Source organism: Ceratotherium simum, chromosome 23 (genome assembly GCF_057802395.1).
Source record: "Ceratotherium simum simum isolate JZ-2026a chromosome 23, ASM5780239v1, whole genome shotgun sequence".
NCBI lineage: Eukaryota > Metazoa > Chordata > Mammalia > Perissodactyla > Rhinocerotidae > Ceratotherium > Ceratotherium simum.
The window spans coordinates 2,559,812-2,579,716 of NC_141922.1; the positions used below are offsets into that span (position 1 = coordinate 2,559,812).

The 19,905-nt window shown below is 57.5% G+C and overlaps 1 protein-coding gene across 1 annotated transcript in view; it reads left to right on the plus strand.

The window, feature by feature from the left end:
• Nucleotides 1-19,905, plus strand: part of TSNARE1 (t-SNARE domain containing 1) — a 123,382-nt gene that overhangs the window by 58,918 nt on the left and 44,559 nt on the right. Inside the window, exons 5-6 of the mRNA XM_087447388.1 lie at nucleotides 6,356-6,433; nucleotides 7,327-7,396. Of these exons, the coding sequence (XP_087303514.1) occupies nucleotides 6,356-6,433; nucleotides 7,327-7,396 (148 nt within the window). The remainder of the gene's footprint in view (nucleotides 1-6,355; nucleotides 6,434-7,326; nucleotides 7,397-19,905) is intronic.

A 19,905-nucleotide genomic window follows, 5' to 3' on the forward strand; every position in this document is an offset into this window, starting at 1 on the left:
TTGTGTTCAGTTGTGGCGGAGTTTGCTTTGATCCCATCTGAGCACCTCTGCCGTGGGTTGGAACAGTCACAACAGTGCCCGGTGATGGAGAGGTTCTGGAATCCATACTCCGCAGTGTGGAGCCACGGGCCACAAGTGGACTGCGTTGACTCAGGTTGAGGTCATTCATCTTTGTGTGAGTACTGGTCTGTTGAGGTTTACATCTCCCATCTTGGTACTTGCTTTCTGTGGTTCCCTTTTGGTCTCTTTTTGTTGTTCTTTCTCTCTTCCTTTCTCTTTTGGAGTAAGAGTGTTGTTGAGTATTCCGTTGACCTGCACATCGGCTTATGAGCCAGGCCTGTTGCTTCGTTTTCTAGTGGTTGCTTTTGAGTTTGTCATGTTTATCTTTCGCTTTTCACAGCCTTCCTTCAGTTGCACGGGGAGCACAAACCTTCCAGCACTTGGCGTCTGTTCCCCTGCATGCTCGACGGATGCTGCTGCTTCCACGTTCACTCCCGTGCACCTTAGGAACAGCACGGTATTGCTAACAGCACAGTATTGATCCTGCGTCAATAATCAGTCATCTCCTCAGCAAATTGAAAAGGAGCCCGAGTGTCTTTTCATCTGCCTTCATACTGAGCCCCGGGTGCCCCGCGGCTCCTTGTGGACGTCCACCTCTCCTTTATTGTTTCTTTCCACCCGACAGACTTCTCTTACTATTTCCTGCAGCGCACATCTGGCTGGAATAGATTCTCTCAGCTTCCTTTTGTCTAAAGTAAATCTTTATTTTGCCTCTATTTCTGAAATATATTTCCACTGGGTATGGAATTCTGGTTGAAGGTTTTTCCTTTCCTTCAGCGCTGTAAGGATGTCGTTCTGTTGTCCTTTGGCCCCACGGTGTCTGATGGAGGAGAAAGTCCTCTTCTGTTTTCTTTTCAGTGTGGCACTGTGTGATTTTCTATGGCCTCTTTTAAAGTCTCTTCTTTAGCACAGGTTTTCTGCAATTTTGCCTGTAATGTGCCTTGGGCTTTTTATTTTTAGTATTTATTTTGCTTGGGACTTGCTGAAATTCTTGGAACTCTCGGTTTACACTAGTGTAAACTGTGGGTGCTCTTGGTCCCCGTTTCCTGGCCTTCCTCCTGTGTGTTTGCCCCTGCGTGGCTCTCCCCGCCTGTGCCGGCGGCTGGATGCTGCCCCGGTCACTGCGGCCCTGTCACTTTGTCCAGTCTTCTCCCCTCTAAGTTCCCTTTTGTGTGGCTTCGTCGTTGGTCCTCAGGATCACGATCCTCTACTCTGCAGGGTCTGAGCTGTGGCTGATTGCTGGCGCCCAGCCTGACGTCAGGCGTTGTCCCTGTATCTTCTCAAGTCCCGCGGGGTCTTGCCCGCGTCCTCCGTCTCTCCCCACGTGGGAGGCGTGCTCCTGTGCGTCTGGGAGCCTTCATAACTGCAGATGTGCTTCCTGCTCCCTCCGCCGTCTCCGTCATGTCTGGGTCTCGTTTCCCTCGTGGTGAGGGCCCGCGTTGCCCTGCTGCTCCGTGTCCAGTGGGTTTCGTCTGTGAGTTTTTTGCGTGGGTTCGGTTGTTTTCCCTTGAGGAGGCCTGGCTTCTGTTCCACAGGCAGTCAGGTTACCTGTGGGGCGCCTGGATCTCATCGAGATTGTTGTAAAAATCTTTTAGGGCCCTCCAGAGTCCCCCTCACCCTGACGCTAACCCAGGCCCCCCCCCAGGCGTGACCCTCGCAGTCCCCGTTAGACGCCCTGGGAGCTCAGTGAGGTCCCGTCCGTTCCCCTCGTGCGAGCTCCGTCCATCCCCACCCTGCGTGAGTGAGTGAGGAGCGTGGTCAGCGTGCCGCTTCCTGGCTGCCGCCCTTTCTTCAGAGGCCGTCTTTCTCTCAGCCAGCGGGGTCTCCGCCTGTGCGCACGCACGTGTGATACCTGCTGTCTCTCCGCCTGTGCGCACGCACGTGTGATACCTGCTGTCTCTCCGCCTGTGCACACGCACGTGTGATACCTGCTGTCTCTCCACCTGTGCGCACGCACGTGTGATACCTGCTGTCTCTCCACCTGTGCGCACGCACGTGCGATACATGCTGTCTCTCCAAGAGCCTGTGCGCACGCACGTGTGATGCATGCCGTCTCTCTGCCTGTGCACGTGCATATGTGGTACCTGCTGTCTCTCCCCCGTGCACACGCACGTGTGATACATGCTGTCTCTCCGCCTGTGCACACGCATGTGTGATACATGCCGTCTCTCCGCCTGTGTGCACGCACGTGTGATGCATGCTGTCCCTCCTCGGTCCCCTGCCCCCAGGGCAGCTGCCGTGTTGTGGGCCCGGCGTCCGTCTCCTGACCAGAGACGCTGGGCTCTGCTCTGGAGCCTCCTCCCAGCTCCGCAGGCTGCTGTTGCTCACAGGAGAGAGCTGGGGGTTAGGGCTCTTCTCTCAGGACTGGAATACTGACCCGACCGTCATCCCTGATTAGAACGTTGTTTTCCATCGTTCCTCCAGGGGTTAGCTGTGTCCCGGGGGAAAGCCTGGCCCGTTTCCCTCATGACAGAGCTGAAGTGCTCCCAGGGGCAGTATTGCATGAGAACTTGGCTTATTTTTCTGGATTAATTTCTGTATGTCGTTGGCCCCGCGATTCCTGTTTCCAGCGCGTACCTCTGTCCTGAGAATCACCCACGTGCTCCACAGCTGGCACTAGAATCTTCACTCCACTGACATAGAGGCACCTCCCTCGCCCCTTGACCAGAGTGACCCCTTCCTCTCTCCCCGACGCCTGCTTCTCGTCTGCGCCCCCTGTTGTGAACCATCCCCGTCCATCCTAGTTGCACTGACCAGACGCCTGGCTGACGGGCACCAGCTGTCTGTCCTCCCATTCCTCGCCCCTTAGGTTCTCCCATCCGCAGTCCTGTCAGCTCTTCCCCGAGACCTCTGATTTCCTCCTCTGTACCCTTGCCACCACCCAGATTCAGGCCTTGTCGTTTGTCACCTGTGCCAAATGCAGAGGCTCGATTACTATAGCTGCAGTCAATCTCCCACTGCCCACCTGCCCGGTCACGCGGCGGCCACCGTTGGTGATGCGATCCTGGAGTGGAGGAGGCAGGATGACCAGTGCATGTCAGGGTTGGCCTGGGCCTTCCACTAGACTCACGGCCTGTGTCTGTTAGGTTTCCAGCCCTTACTGAACGGGCTGTGTTTGTGTAGTAGGTAAAGAAGAGGGTGGGCTGCTAGAGCAGAGGCCCCAAATAAGATGGAGCATTTGTCTCCCTCTTGCCGCCATCCAGCGGTCCAGGCCGCGAGGCAGCTCTACTCCCCAGGGCCATCGGGGGGCCCAGGCTCCTCCCACCTGTGGCTCTGCGCCCCTGGGGTGTTGTCTTCATCTGCGTGGTTGCAGTGGAGTCGCACCCATCACATCTCAGCCTAGGAGGGGAGTGAGAGGCAGTCACGGCCTGCAGTGTCCTTTTAAAACATGAGGGGGTCGGCGCATTCGCTTCTCAGATGCCAGGGGTGAGAACTTAGTCACGTGGTTGCTCTTGGCTGCAAGGGAGGCAGGGAAGTGTCCTCTGCAGCTGCGTGGCCAGGTGCCCAGGGCAAAGAAGAGACTGGGTCTAGGGGACACAGCTCGAGGTCCCCGACGGCCTCCACTGGCATCCCCTGTGGTGTTCCCTCCGGCTGAGGTGAGAGGCCTCCCATCGCGCCTCCCCGGATTCCCGTGGAGGCAGGAGGCCGTCCTGCAGCTGTGCTTGCTCCTGGGCCGGACCTGCCTTGTCCTCCTCCAGAATATTTGCACATTTCCTCCCTCCCCTCCCTGTGGGTCCACATTAATTCCCAAGGCAGCCGGCTGACAGCCCCCCGCCCCCCCCTGCCCCAGCCCTGGTGTTCACGCCTGCCCACGGTGGCTCTAGGTGTTTACCAAACCCCACAGCGCCCGTCAGAAATAGCCAGCTGCACACCCACTGCTTCCAGCCCGAGGCGGGGGCCTCCGCAGGCTGCTTGCAGGGGGCTCTGCATTGGAGCCTTTGCATTTGCCTGCTGGCTGGGGACAAGACCAGCCCTGGATGCTGCTCCTCGGGGCAGTTTTACCCAGCCCTCCGGCTTCTGACCAGCGCCCTGCCCCTGCACTCCAGGCCAGTAGGGGGCCTCCTATGAGCTCCTGCAGGCCTCGCGGCCTCCTCGCCCCCAGGAGGCTCTGCAGTGACTCCTGCAGCTGCAGCAGAGGCTGGCGAGCCCCAGAGCCTGTGTGCCCCCTGGGCCGCAGCTGGGCCAGCCCCAGGCTCTGCTCCTTGTGGAGGCCTCCTCACTGCTCCTCCAGCCTGCTGCCCCGGGGCTGTGCCTCCATGGTGTTTTTCCTGAGAGCCAGATCAGCTGCCCTGAGGGGTGGAGCTCTTCACTTTTCTCAGGCTGCTGACCGTTCCAGCACCCCCTCTGCCCCGTCCTCGCTGGTGCCCTGGGCCACTCAGCCTCTCTGAGCTCAGCTGCTTTATCCCGAGATCAGAGACAGAACGTCTCAAAGCCAATTAGCCAGTGTTATCTGGAAAGACACATAGCACACAGGGTCAGTAGTTCCATCAGCGGGACAGTCCGGCCCCGTCAGACAGGCCACTGGCCCCGAGGGCGGGACTTGGTGTGGGTTAGAGGTGGGCTGGCCACGGGGGTGAGCGAGTGGATGGGGCAGATGAGATGTCCAGAGGAGGACAGCTTTGAGAAGGGGTGCTGAGCTGGGGGGAGATGCTCCCGCGTTTCTGCAGAAGCTCTCTTTACCGCAGTGTGAGTGGCTCCTGGAGTTGGCTGTGCAGACACTAAGGACAGGAAGGATTGTTGGAGCCAGATAGTTCCTCTTCATGCCGCAGATGAGGAAGGAGGCCCGGGAGCTGGCATTGCCTGAGCCCCTGCTCCGTGTCTGCCCTGAAGAAAATCTCACATCAACCCTCGGCGGGGGTGTTATCCCCATCCTGCAGGTGGGAACAGCGAGGTTCCGAGAGCCCAGGAGGCAGGCCCCAGATCCCGAGAGAGTGGATGGCAGGCTGGGTTGGGAGCCAGACCTCTGGGATCCAAGGGCACCTGTTCGTGGGGGGTGTACGTGGATGGCGTGGGGTGCCTCCCCACCCCGACTCTGCTGCCTCCCTGCCTGCTGCTCCAGCTGGTCCCCAGCACAGGTCCAGCCGACTCGTCTTGTGTTGGAGGCTCAGCCTCAATGGGCCACGAGGGTGCTCTCCCAGCCCCAGGAGCACCAGAGGTTACTGTTATCTGTTCTGGAACTTCCTGTCAGTCGGGTTCTAGGTCTGTGCTCTGATGTCCGGCCACCTTCCCTTGGCACGATGCGTGTGAGGTCCGCCCACGCCGTGTGTCCTTCCTCTCTGCGGCTCTGCTGTGGGCAGGCCTGTGCCGTGGTTCTGCCCGTGGATGGCGGCGCCCTTTCCAGGTCTTGAGGAGGAAGCCGCTCTTCATGTCTTACACAAGCTTCTTGTGGCCATATTTGTCTCTCTCTGCGTAAATGCCCAGAGTGGCACTGTCCAGTCTTTAAGGGGCGGCAGACCTTTCTGTAGTGACTGTGCTGTCTTGTCCTTGCCCCACCAGCCTGGGAGCGTTGCCATCCTTACCAGGACTTGGTGGCGTCCACACAATGTTTGGTATTTTTTTTTTAATTGAGATAAAATTCACACAACATAAAATTCACCATTTTAACCATCCTGAAGTGTACAATTCAGTGGTTTTTAGTATATTCACAGTGTTGTGCAACCATCATGAGTATCTAACTCTAGAATATTCCATCACCTCAAAAAGAAACCCCACACTTATTAGCACTCACCCCTGTTCCCCCTTCTCGGCCCCTAGCAACCACGACTCTGCTTTCCCTCCCGGTGCATTTGCCTCTGTGGATGTGGACGTTTCCCGTAAGTGGAATCAGATGCCGTGGGGCCTTTGTGTCTGGCCTCTTTCACAGGCAGGCAGTTTCGAGGTCTGGTTGTGTTGTGGTGTGTGTCAGCGCTCGTTCCTTTTTGTGGCTGAGTGATGTGACCTTGTCAGGATGGACCACACCTGTCGTCAGGTGATGGACATGGGGCTGTCTCCACTCTGTGACTCAGGAACAGAGCTGCTGTGCACACGCGTGTGCAGGCTGTCATGTGGACCTGGGCACTCGTCTCTCTCACGTGTGCCCAGCGGTGGCGTTGCTGGGGCAGACGGCACCCACTGCTCGGCCTTTCTGAGGAGCCGTCCTCTGCTTTCCTCTCTCTCCCTCGGCTTGTGAGCACGCGCGAGCTAGGAAGGGTGACCGCCGCCTCTCAGCTTCCAGAACTGCTCTGCGCGGTCGGTGGTGCCGGGCTCCTGCGGGCAGCACGGTGACCATGTGTCCTCCCCTCCTGTTTTCTTGCAGCCACCCAGGTGGATCCTGGTGATCTCCAGGAGCTGTTCCAGGAGACGTCTGCCAGCGTCTTCCGAATCAACTCCAACGGTGAGTGTGCGCCCAGGGCTGGTCCCCCCGTCCCACCCCGACCTGACTGAGCTGGGCCACCGAGAGCACCACGGGAGGTTGAGGGGACACTGGGGGTGGTGGCCGTGCCTGTGGCCTTCCCCTACTAGGCTGCCCTGCAGTCCGGGCCCAGGTGTCTCGGGGTGGGAGGGCAGGCCAGGTTGGCAAAAGAGTGCGTCGGTCTCGGGACGGGGTGGGCCAGGCCTGCCATCCTCCGACCAGAGGCTGCTCCCCGCAGTGTTGCAGCTCCGCTCCTCCCTCACCGTCGCACGCCCGTGTGACCCGGACTAGTCCCCATGGGGAAGGAGCATGTCAGGGCCTCCTTCAGACGGGCAGGGCTGGCCGACTCGTAGGTCACAGCTGAGGGTCAGAGGATGAGAGCCACACCCCACGAGGCCAGGCCGTTAGCACCTGAGTCCTGGGGACATGTTGGCTGGGCAGGGGCACTTTGCCCCTGAACCCTGAGCTCTCTCAGGTCTGTAAGAGAGTGCCGAGCAGGAGAGGGGAGGAGAGAAGTCCCCCTCCCAGACCCAGGGCGAGGCCCGCGGGAGGCGGCTCCCAAGAGCCCTTGAGCCCCACGTGGGCCTGAGAGCCTGTTCCAGGGCAGCTGGGGAGAGGGGTCCTGCTCTGGGGGCTCTGCTGGGGGTATGATGGACTGAGTGAGGGCCTGGGCACTGCCCGGCCCTGGTGTCCTGGCTCTGACAGGAGCATGGTCACTTGGATGGTCTCCCAGGCCCCGGCACCCATGTCCTTGGGCCCCTGCACTGCCTCTGCTGGGGGCAGAGGACATCCCTGGGGTCTGGGGGTCACCTGCGGTTTAGGGGTTGCTGGAGGAGGCCCTTCTGCTCCTTACGCCTGTCCCCTTCTCTTGGCAGTGACCTCCTTGGAGCAGAGCCTCCGGTCCCTGGGGACGCCGAGTGATACGCAGGAGCTGCGGGACAGCCTGTGAGTGTGTGCCTGTGTGTGGTGTACATGGGCGTGCATGGGTGTGCTCTGCACTGTCCACACACAGCCCGACAGCCGCCTGGATCCCACACATCTGAGGGCCAGCCCGGCTCTTGCTCAGAGCCTGAGGCTGAGCTTACGCCTGGCATCACCCACAGGGGCACACGGGTGCGCATACGCCCCCTCTTGGAAGCCCAGGTGTCCTGTGACGCCCACGTAGACAGGCACACCTGCATGCAGGCGTGTCTTCAGATGGCAGGGCACGCATCCGCTTGCACACTTTTTGCCCCACTGACTCTCTCCAGACGTGTCTGCCACGCACCAGAGCTCCCTGATGGGGCTGCACGCTGAGCACACCTGCAGACACGTGACGCAGGTGTGCCATCTGCACAGCCGTTTGCAGGTGGTGGACTCAGGCTGGGTGGGAGCTGGGATTTGTGGTTTTGATCCCGTCCCTGCCAGGGTTCCACTGGGCTTTCCTTTAGGGTCACCCAGGGGCCTGCCCTGGCTTGGACCAAGAGAGGCCGCTGGTCTGGCAGGAGGTTGGGCTCCAATAGAAGGGCTCCCCAGGTGCTGTGCTGTCCGCAGGCTGGAGCCCTGGGTCCCTGGGGAGAGAAAGGTGATTGCTGCAGGGGCTCGGCCAGCCCGGGGCAGGGGCAGCTCTGTGTTCAGGCCACCCTGGGCTTCCACAGGCTATGAGGCCCTCCTCAGGGGCCCCGATGAGCCCCGAGGTCTCCTGGCAGCAATCCCAGCATGGTGCAGGTTGGGCAGCGCTGAGGGGGAGCCCGAGAACTGTGTCGGAGCCCCTGTTCCCTTTACCACCTCCTTGTCAGGGGGTCCTGACTGCGTCATGTCACCTCTTAGAGCCTGAGCCATCTTGCCTGCGAAAGGGGATGGTGTGGGGTGGTGGACCTAACGAGCTCTGAGAGGCACGGGCTGTGGCCGAAGACTGCATGTCTCTTCTCGGCATCCATGTCTGTTGGAGAGCTTGGGGCTCCTCTCCCAGGTGAACCCCCATACTAAGCCTGACCAGCCCGGAGGAGGCCTAGGAGCTTGGGCAGAGCCGTGCCCTGTGCCCCACGTGGAGTCACACGGAGCCCTGTGCTTGGGCTCGAGGACCGTCCTGTCTCCTCCCGTTGTCACCCACCGTGCCCCACTGTGGCGGACCACCAGTGTTCCTGGGTAGGTGGAGGCCTCGCAAGGCAGAGCAGGGAGGGCCCTACTGCACGTCCTCAGCTTCGCCCTCCCCCCACCTTTGCTCTGGGCAAACTGAGAAGTTGGTGGCCCCCAGAAGAAAGCCGTTAAGTTGTTCTTTGGCAAACAAGCATCTGATGGCCAGTCCCACAGGGCAGGAACCCGCAGGGGACCACTGCTTGCTGATGCCAGGCCTGCACCTTGTCTGGTATCGGATCCCAGTAAGTACTTGGCCATCAATGGCCTGCCTTACATGCCCTGTGTTTGTGCAGGTACCTGGCCAGTCACCCCAGCAGAGAGCCTTATGGTTTGGGGACCTGTGCCAGGTGTCTGGCTGCACCTCTGAGGTCTGGGCCAGTCAACTGTGGGTTAAGCATTTTCTGCCCTTATCATAATTGATGCTTTGGAGTTACCAATTGCGGCAGCATTGTGCCTCACCACAGAATAGGGCTTCCTTGTGCAGGGCTCACCCTGCCCTCAACTCCTTGCATCCTGCCAATGACTTGGAGAGGAGGAGGGCAGGTCATATTGTTCCTGTTTTACGGATGCAGACTCTGAGGCTCTGAGAGAGGTTGGAGTGTGGCCAAGGCTACACCTTTCTGAATTGACAGGCCAAAACTTACCCATCCATCCATCCATCCATCCACCTGCCTATCTACCCATCCACTCATCCATCTACCCATCTATCCATCCACCCATCTGTCCATCGACCTATCTGTCCATCCACCCATCTATCCACCCACCCATCTATCCACCCACCCATCCACCCATCCACCCATCCACCCATCCACCCATCCACCCATCCATCCATCCATCCATCCATCCATCCATCCATCCATCCATCCATCCATCTTTCCTTCTGTCCATCCACCCAGGCTAGCTGGGACTACCTCTGCCAAGTCTGGGGTCCAGAGCTTAAGGCAACGGAGGGTCCTTTGCAGATTTTGTGCCATTTTGTTTTTAATTATTCTTTTTTATTTCTTTTAAAAAATAAGATGTATTGTTTTCTGATGGTGAAAGTAACATATGCTCATCATAGGAAATTTGGACATACCGGGTATCTGAGGAAGCACTGTTAACATTTTGGTATTTCTTGCCAGCCTCTTCTCAAATCCATACACGTTTTGTAGAATTGGATTTAAGTGAATAACATTCTGGATCTGCTTTTTACACTTAGCATCGTGGGGTGCACCTGTCCTCTTTACACTCTAGAAACACGCTCCTCCGAGGTGCAGGGACCCTGCTGCGTCTGCGTGGTCACTGAGCTGAGACTCGGGCTGGCCCTTCTGGCTCTTCCCGTGTTTCGGTGTTGTGAACCGAGTTCCCAGGATGGTGTCGCGGTTACTCTCTGTGTTGCTGCCTGTTTTGGGTTAGGTCCTTGGAGCAGTGTGTCCATGGGTCAAGCGGGTGGCATTTTTAGGGCCCTGGCCCTCGCATGATTTCTGGGCTGCCTTGCCCAGCTGCTGAAGGATGACATCACCAGCGTGGGTCTGGAGAGGAGTGCTGGCTCCCAGACCTTCCTGGACACAGGGCCTGGCCTGCAGTGACTGAGTGTCCCTGAAGCCACTGCCCCCTACCCCGTCAGCCTCAACTTACAGGTCCGGAAACTCTTGCTTTAGTGCCTTCCTGCCCTAACCCCCAAGCCCCCTCACCCCCCTGGGGACCCCCTTCCTGAACCCTCTTGTCCCTCCTCCCTGCAGGGCGGCTCCTAACCAGCCTTCTGTGACCCCATTCCGTGGTGGAATTTGTGCACATCATGGACTGTTGCATTCTAAAATGACTTGAGACCGACATAGGGTTGCCAACTCTCTATTTTTTCTGCACTGACATTCACCAGCTTTTCATTTTGCCAAGTAAGAACATAAAAAAAATAGTACACCACCATCTATTATTGCCGTTATTTTATGAAAAAAAAAAAGACATTTCAGTACTCCAGAAGTAGGCGGGCTCTGATCTCAGGAGAGAGGACAGACTTGCCAATTGAATAAATTTAGCTGCACGGAAACCTCACAGGGCCCAGCCTGTTTTTCTCATCTTGCGTGAGACAGGTGTGGGTTTGTCATTTCTGTCAGCTGCCGGGAAGGGACCTGCCTGGCCTGCACTGGCTCCCAGCTTGGCTGGGGTGCTGATCTCTCTCTCTGTGGGGTAAGGCTTGGTGGTGGCGAGAGGGTGCTTGCCCGGCTTGTGGGGGTGTGGCCCAGGGCGCTGCTCCAGCCGCTGCATGAATGGACGGTCATTCCAGGAGTCCCAGGGGACGTCTGCCAGTGGGCAGGGCCTTGTCTCCTCAGTGTTGGAGCCAGGCCACCGGGCAGCCCCAGCTCTGGGTCCCTAGGGACCCAAGGCCCAGAGCATGTCAGTGATGACGGGTCCAGGCCTGGGGCTGGGCCGGGACTGCGGCCAAACCCACGCGGGCTCTAGTTAACCTGCGCTCGTGGCACGCAGGGTGGCTCCTTCCTGGTTGAGCTCCTTCCTGGTTCCAGCTCCTCTGAACAGCTGTGGGGCTCACGTGCAAGGCTGGGGTCCTGGACCCCACTGTCCGCCTCTCACAACACGCTTGAGTCCCGAGGGATGGTTAGACCCCCATGGGAGCTGGAGGCGTGGAGGGAGGGAGGCAGGGAGGCGCCCAAGGCTCGCAGGGAGCGGGCTGCAGTTTCCGTCCAGGCTGAGGTCTGCACTGGCCCAGGCCTCGGTGGACCCTGCTTCCGGCGTGTTCCTGCACTGGTAGGGACCCCTCCTGCTGCCTTTTCTTCCAGTGGGGATCTCCTTTGCCATGGAAATAGCAGCATCAGAGCTGAGAGGGGTGCTTCCTGGCACCCCAAAGGGCAAATACCCAAGCAGGGGGGCGGGCTCACTGGAGTTCTGACCCGGCGTCATGTCCCGCGTCCTGCACTCCCACACGCATGTCCTCCGGTGTCGTCTCCTGCCTCCCTCCTCCCTCCCACACGCATATCCTCAGCATGGCCCTCGCCCCACCGCAGCCCTGCGAGGCCCTCCCTTTCTCCCTCTCCATTCTGCCTTTTCCCATCTCGCGATGTCTCAGCCTCGCTGCCCATCAGCTGTCAGCAGTTTGCTGCCAACAGGCACGAGCCCTTTCCGGCCCTGTGTGGTCCTGGGTCCTGGCACAGGTTTGGGGCCCAGAGGGAGTTTTGTGGGGCAAGCACACTACGCCTTTGGGGGCACCTCCCTGGAGAGCAGGGAGGGCCCGAGGTGTGGTTGGGGGCCTCCCGTCTCCAGCCTTATCTGCTGCTGGAGCCAGGGCCAGAGTTTCAGGTGGGTGTCTGTGTCGGGCTGAGCCAGTACGGGAGGCTGAGCAGAAGCCGCCGGGCAGGTGGGAGGAGCACCAGAGGGGGACACGCTCTGAGGCTAAGCCTGGAGGGCTTCAGGGAGGAGGTGATGATGTTGCAGAGCTCAGGATAAGAGGGTAGCCCATGGCAGGGCCAGCCAGGGGCCAGGCACTTCTAGGCAGAGAAGGGCAGCCCGGGGCAGGGGAGGGTCCTTGCAGGGCCAGTGGCAGGCCCACTGCCAGTAGCAGTGGCTTTGGAGGCGGTGGCAGGTTTGAATGTTGCCTCACACAGGGTGGCCACGGACAAGCTCTCCCCTCCCTGATTCTCAAGCTCCTGTTGGGACTGTGGGCTCTGGCCTTACTCAGGCACAGGGAGGGCCTGGCACAGTGCCTGGGGTGTGGCGGGCTCCTGGAGAGTGGTGACGGGACACTGGAGGCTGCAGTGACTGGGTTCCCTAAGCTAGGACCAGTGCCCCTCGAGGAGCAGGAAGCAGAAATGGGTGGGCAGCCCTGCCCCCGGTGCATGGGGGCGCAAGCCAGTCTCCTGCGCCTCACTTTCCCACCTACTTCAGAGGCCACTTCTCCGTCCCCCCACTGGAAATACCCCTGCTCCTGGACCTGCTCCCCTGAGCCGCGTGCTTTCTTTCCCTCACAGCGGATTTGCCGTGTTAGCATTGGCGCCCGCCCAGGGGATGGGGGGGTGGTGCGGGGATCAGGCTAATCCTGCTCTGGCGGCTGGGCCGGCAGCTCTCTGAGGGGCTCATGCTGACAGTCCCACGCGGTGCGGGCCCTGGCAGGCCCTCAGTCAGGCCGCAGGGTCCTGACCACGGGAACGTCTCGTGCCTGTCCTGCCATGGTTGCACACAGAGCTTCTGGGGGTTTTCTTGAGCCCAGGAGCGGGGAGCGCACACTCAAGCCCCGCCTCTGTTGTCGCTGCTGGGAGTCACCCCGGGGGAATTGACCCTGATCCCCTGGGCTGACCTGAGATCCGTGTGGACCTGAGAGCTGACCCAGACTTCTCAGAACTGCCTCTGGGCCAGGTCTCGCCCAGCAGGGCACAGCCTGGAGGGCCCTTCCAGCTGACGGAACCCAGATCCCTCCTTTAACACACGGGGAAGCCGAGGCCAGGAGAGGGGAGGGGATTTCCTGGGGCCACAGAGTGAGAGCAGAGCTGCGGAGGACCGCTTCCCCAGGACGTGGGGGTGGTGTCTGCCGGTCGTCTTGGGGCTGGGAGGCATGGGTGAAAATCGGACGTGAAGCTCAGCTCGCTTTCTGGGGGAAACCTTGGAGCAGCCCCAGGGCTGGACACAAGGCCTCGAGGTCAGTGGGACTGAGAGCCGTAGAGCCGGTGGGTCAGCGTCTGGCAGGTGCAGGGGGAGGCTCCTGTTGGCTCCAGGATGTCTGGGGCTTTGGCTGGGACCCCTCAAAGCCTGGGGTGGCGCCACAGCCGGGTCCGGAGCATCTGGACCTCTTCACTCACAGCATCAGCAGTGAGCCGTGCTGAACTCAGCTGGGGTGTCCCCAGGAGCCTCTGCACAGTCTCCTCCCGTAGCCTGGCTGCCTTACAGTGTGGCGGCCTCACAGCAGCCGAACTTCTTCCGTATCAGCCCAGGGCTCTGGTGCAAATGTTCTAGCAAAGAAGGCAGAAGCGACGTTGCCTCCTATGACCAGCTCAGAAGTCACGTAGAGTCACTTCTGTGTCCTCCATGGTCAGAACAGTCCTGAGCCTGTCCAGATTCAAGGGAAAGGGACTTGACCCCTCCTCTCAGTAGAGAAGTGTCAAAGAATTTTGTGGCCATTTTTTCCAAACTGCCGCAAGCCCTGAAGCCGCAGCAGACATGGCGCGTTTGAGGAGCCAGAGGGGCTGCCGCCAAGCGAGGTGTCGGCGAGGTGGGCACGGGCCACACCACGCAGGCCTGGTGGATGGTTTGAGCTTTATTTCCAGAGAGTGGGAAGCCGGTGGAAGGTTCTAGAAGGGAGTGGCATGATGAATGTCACTGAAGACAAGTCCTGAGTTACAAAGGGATTCTGGGTAAGGGGCCCTGTTCACACACTCATGCCCTCCTTCACTCGGTGGCCAGTCTCCGAGGCCGGCCAGGTGCCGGGGCCTGGGGGAGAGGCCCAGGAGCATGCTGGTGGAGGCGGGCCAGGACAAGGCTCATTTCACTCGACCCCTCCACCCACTTGCCTCTGCCTCGCTTGCGCTCACAACGCTGTGAAGATTCCCACTCGGGAGACTGGCCTCAGGTCCTCTTGCTGGTACGAGGGCCCACTCGAGCCCTTGCGGTGGACAGGTGGCCCGCTGGGTGTGAAGCGCCGACCTCCTGGCCTGGCCTCGTCTGCCCTGCCCACTGCTGGACAGGGAGCTAAGAGGATGGCGAGACCAGCTCCAGGAGGGGTCAGGGCTCACAGCACAGGACCCTCTCCTCTGGGCTGAGGAGCAGGCCGTCACTGTGGGCGGAGGAGTGCTGAGGGGGGACTGGCGAGGAGAGGCACCAAGGGCCTGGAGAGCCGTCACCCTGGCCTCTCAGGTCAGAGGCTGCGTTCCTGCCTGGCCAGCGGCTTCCACTCCACGGCCGCCCCTCAGGGACGGCTGAGCGGCCTGAGGAGCAGCTGTGCAGAGCGGCAGTGCTGATGGGGGGCGGCCTCAGCCCCTGGCCTGTGGGGCACGGGGGCAGGCCGGGGCCCTTGACTCTCGGGCTGCTGGAGGGTTGGTGAGCCCATGCCGGGCACAGGACGAGGACTGTAAAGCACGAGCTGTTTCCTGCTTGTTTCCCAGAACCTCCCGCTGGGGCACGGTTCCAGCGTGGTGGAGCCACCTCCTGCCCTGCCTCCTCCACCCGGGCCTGCTAAGGCGTTTGGATTTCCTCTGGAGCGGGAGTGGGGAAGGGATTTTTGAACGTTTCGAAGAAGGATCGAGGGGAATGCAGAAGGAGAACTGACTGTTGGATTTGGCAAGAGGGAGGTTACTGGTGACCTTGAGAAGACACAGGGGTCATCACGTTGTCACGTGTCACAGCACACACCCGTCCTTCACTCCTCTTTATGGCTAAGTAATATTCCACTGTGTGGACACACCACGCTGTGGGATGGACGCTTGTGTCCTCCCAAAATTCACATGTTGAAACCTAAGCCCCAACGTGATGGTGTTAGGAGGTGGGGCCCCGTGATGAGATCAGTGCCCTCATAAAACAGACCCCAGAGAGCTCCCGGCCCCTTCCTCCATGAAGGACACAGCAAGAAGGCACCGTCTGTGAACCAGGAAGCTGGCTCTCCCCAGACGCTGAATCTGCGGGTGCCGTGATCCTGGACTTCCAGCCTCCAGGACTGTGAGAAATAAATGTCATCCACCTGGTTTGTGGTGGTGGTGTTACAGCAGCCCTCAGGGGCTGAGACAGCTGTCCCGAGAAGATGCGCAGGCCTAACGAGCGCCTGAGGCTGTGGGAGTGGCTCTGGACCCAGATGCTGGGTAGAGGCAGAGGAGTTTTGAGCGCACTGAGAGCTGTGGACATCAGGGCTACGGTGAGGGCGCAGAAAGACACGAAGAGGGCTGCAGAGAAAGTCAGCCTTCTCGGAGAAGGCAGCAGTCGTGAGCAGGGTGTTGGTGGAATGTGGGCAGTGTAGGCCGTTCTGATGAGGTCTCGGGTGGAGGTGAGGAAACGAGGAAGAGTGATCCTTGTCATGAAGGGGCAAAGAGCTTGGCTGAATCCCCTTCGTGTCCTTGTGTTTTGTGGAGGGTAGAACCCGTGAAGGACAACGTTGGACACGTGGCTAAGGAAATTTCTAAGCCAAGTGTTGAGGATGTGGCTTCTCTTGAGTGCTTACAGTAAAATGCGGGAAGAGAGAAATGTCTTAAAGATGAAATTGACAATCAAAAGGGAAATAGAACTTAAAGATTTGGAAAATTCTCAGCCTATCCATATTGGAAAGATGAGAAAACTGTTGGGGAGAAAACACCAAGGCTGGGGCCGGATTTGACAAGGAGGCTAGTGTGGATCCATCTCAACAGAGGCCAGATGCTGTTCATCAGGAAAATGGGGAGGTAAGTCAGCCATCTTAACAGAAGCCAGGACCTGCTGTCCGGGACAGTGGAAGGAGAGCCCTGAAGACCTTTCGGAGATCATGGCTGGAGGCTGCCCCATCCGTCACAGGCCCAGAGTGCCAGCCTGTGGGACAGAACAATTTCAAAGGAGCCCATGCCTCTGCTGCCTGGTGCCCCCTCACCCCTCACGTGGCAGGCTCTGTTCCCCGAGTCACAGGTGTGGCCCTGGCGGGCCCTGGTGCTGCACGTGCTGCGCCCAGCAAAGCTGTAGGGGCCAGGCTGCCTCCCCCAAGATTTCAGAGGATGCTCTGGAGAGCTGGGGGCCCCAGGCAGAGAACTGCCATGGGGTGGGGCCACTGCAAAATGCCCCCACTAGGACAATGCCCAGCAGAGCCGAGAGCACCCCAGTGTGCACTCCAACCGGTGAGGACTATGGCCTGGGCTGCACCCAGCAAAGGTGTGGGCATTCAGCCCTGCCCAGCAAGGCTGTGCAGGCGAGATCCCCATCCCAGGGGGTCCAGAAGGCGGGACCTCCCTCCCAGTGGGCCTGGAGGGCAGAGCATGGAGCCAGAGGGGATTCTCTCAAGCCTTAAGGTCTAGTGGAATTTGACACAGCAAGAAGCCCTTGTCTGTGAGCCAGGAGGTGGGCCTCCCTAGACACAAATCTGCTGGTGCCTCGAACGCGGACTTCCCAGTCTCCAGAACTGTAAGGAAGAAACTTACAGTTGTTTGTAAGCCACTGGGCTATGGTATTCTGTTGCAGTAGCCTGGATGGACGAAGACACACCCATTCATCAATGTTTGGCTGGTTTCTTTTTGGTTATCGTGACTAATGTTGCTGTGAATGTCGTGTGTGGGTTCCTGTGTGGACGTGTGTCTTCACTTCTCCTGGGTGTGTGCCTCAGAGTGGACTTGCTGGGTCAGATGTAACTCTGTGCCTGACATTTTGAGGCACTGCAGGCTGTTTTCCCAAGTGTCTGCATCGCCTTACATCCCCCCGGAGTGTGCGAGGCTTCTGATTGTGCCACCTCCTCACCCCGACTTGTTACCTGTCTTTGATTTTCACTGTCCCGGTGGAGGAGAAGTGGCGTCTCATTGTGGAGTTGATTTGTATTTCCTGATCGCTAATGAGGGTGAGCATTGGTGCGTATTGACTCTGTGTATGTCTTCTTTGGAGAAATGTCTATTCAAAGCCTTTGCCCATTTCTGAACTGGGTTGTCTTTTTATTGTTGAGATGCTCCCTTCTCTAGAAGCTGCTTCTAGGCTGTGTGGCCTGTGCTCTCCTGGGCCTTCCCTGGTGCCCGTCTCGCGTGAGTCTCCTTTGCTGGCTCTTCCCTCTCCTCCTGTTGGAAACGAGGAAGGGTGATCCTTGTCGTGAGGTGCCTCCTTTCTTCTCTTGCTTGTTTCCCGTGTTGGGGGAGCAGACGTCTGTGGAGTCCTCCCATGGCCAGTTGTCTACTGCAGACTTTGGCTGTGGGTGTCCCTCACCTTCACCCAGCCCGGCGTGTGCTGCTCAAACGTGTCTCCTTCTCCCCTCAGTCCCGGCCCCTCTCTCCCCTGGACTACGTCCAGCCACACTCTGGGGCCTCCCAGTTATTGGTTCCTCTCACCTTCCAGGTGAGGGATCGGCTCCTAGGCCTGATACTCTGGTCCCTCCCCGGGGCCGCCTCTGTGCCTGTTGCCCTTCTGGTCACCCTTTGTGGGCAATGCTGCCCCTCACCCAGCCCGCCAGCCACCCACCGTCCAGCCTTAGCCAGGCAGCCCCTCCTCCTGCAGACTCGCCTGGCCTCCCCGGCCGGGGGGCGCCTGGGGCTCGCGGCTGCCTGCTGTGTGTCCCGGCCCCTGAGCCCTGCGCTGGGCACAGGGAGTGCAGCGCGAGGTAGGAGTCCAGGCTCGTTGTGTTTAATTACAGTTTCCTGTTGTTCCAGCACCGTTTGTTGAAAGGGCTGTCCTTGCCCCGTTGAGTACGTTGGCTCCTTGTTTGGAAATTTCTGGCCATCTGTGGGTGGTCAGTCTCGTTGAGTCTTGAAATCCGTTGTCCTGTCCTGCAGCCGTGTCCATCTTCTCTTGACATGGTTTTGGATACCTCCAGTCCTTCCTACGTCAGGATAAATTTTAGAATGTTTGTCAATTTCTGTTTTTTTTAAAGCCTGCTGTAATTTTATTTGGGATTACGTTGGATCTATGGATTGATTTAAGAGAACTGACATCTTAACAGTCTTGCCTCTTCCCAGCCGTGGACCCGTGAGTCTTTCTTTCATTTATGTGTTTTTTGGTTCCTTTCAGCACTTCCTACAGGTTGTAGTGTACAGCTCCTGCACGTATTTAGTTAAATTTATCATATCAATTTTGTGTTTTTTATGCTACTATAAAGGTATTATTGTTTAAATTTCACTTTTCCATTATTGGCTGCTAGCACACTGAACATCAACTGATTCTGTGTATTGCTTGTGACCTCGGACCTCAGATTCCCTTATCAGTTCTAGTGGTATTTTTTAAAGAATCCTTGGGATTTTCTGCACAGCTGCACGTGTCTTCTGTGACGTAGTAGTTTTACTTCTTTGTTTTCAATCTTTGTGCTTCTTATCTTTATCCCCATCACAGCTTTATAAAAGTGTGATTTTACAGTTAGAATATTGTAAACTTGTCGAAGGCCAGGAGAAAGGATGCGAGTGTGCATACCTGCCTTGTCCCCTCTGGGGACACATCCCGTCTCTCCTCGCAGGTACGCGAGTGTTGGTTTATTTTCCAGCTTCTCTTTATCAGGTTGGACAAGCTCCCTTTTTTTCCCTAGCTTTCTGAGAGTTTTTATAATGAATGAGTGTTGAGTTTTGTCAAATGTTTTTTCCTGCATAATTTATTGAGTTGATTTTCTTCTTTTTAAATTTATTCAGTTAATATGAGAATTATATTAACTGATTTGTGAATGTTGCCCAGCCTTGCCTTGCTTGGGTGAGCTCCTCTTGGTCATCACATACCATCCCTTGTGTATCTTGCTGGATTCAACTTTCTCCTATTTTGTTAAGAATTCTTGCTCCTTTGTTCACAGGTGATGTGTGGTGTTCTTTTCCTCTAGACTCAGGCTTAGGTTTTGGGGTCAGGGTGAGGCTGGCCCATGGAACGGCAGTGTTCCCTTCTTCTCTCTGTTCTGGAGGACTTGGTGTGGTATGCATGTTTCTTCTTTAAATATTTGATAGTGAAGCCACCTGTGCCTGGTATTTGTGGGAATGTTTTTAAGAACAAATTTAATTCTTTCAATAGATGTAGAACTATTTAGGTTTTCTCTTTCTTCTTGAGTCAGTTTTGATAATTCATGTCTTTCCAGTAATGTTTCTGTTTTGTCTTACTCGTCACATTTATTGACTTAATCTAATCCATAATATTTCCTTACCTGCCTTTTCGTGTTGGGTCGGAGCCACATCCCTCTTTTATTCTTGATCTTGGTAATTTGTGGTTTTTTCCCTCTACTTGTCTAGATCTGTGCAATTTTTGGATCCTTTCACAGAATACCTTTTGGTTTTGTTGATTGTTTCTATCCTTGGCCTGTCTCGTAGTTCATTAGTCCTTGAACTTACAACCTCTCTCTCCGTTGTCTCTGTCCTTCACTTCCTTTGTGTTTAGTTTGCTGGCTTCTTAGGTGCACCTTTAAGACACTGATTTTTTTCTTTCCCTTTTTTAACATAAGAATCTGAAGCTATAATTTCCTTTGAGCACTGCTCTAGCTCTGTCCACCGCCTTTGTTTCCTGGTGTTTTCATTACTGTCTAGTTCTCTCTTGTTTATGGTAGAAGGGGTGGTCTGTACCGGTCACCCCGTAGGAGCGGTGAGGGAAGGCTTTGTACTGGTTAGTTATTAAAATGCGCAGCTGGGAAGTGGCCATCTCCAGATACCCCTGTGGCCCTGGCTGCCTCGCCTTGACTGGCGGTTCTCCTTCCTGTGTTCCTGCCACCATGTCTTGGGTGTGTTTTTTGGCATCCTCTTGTTGGCAGA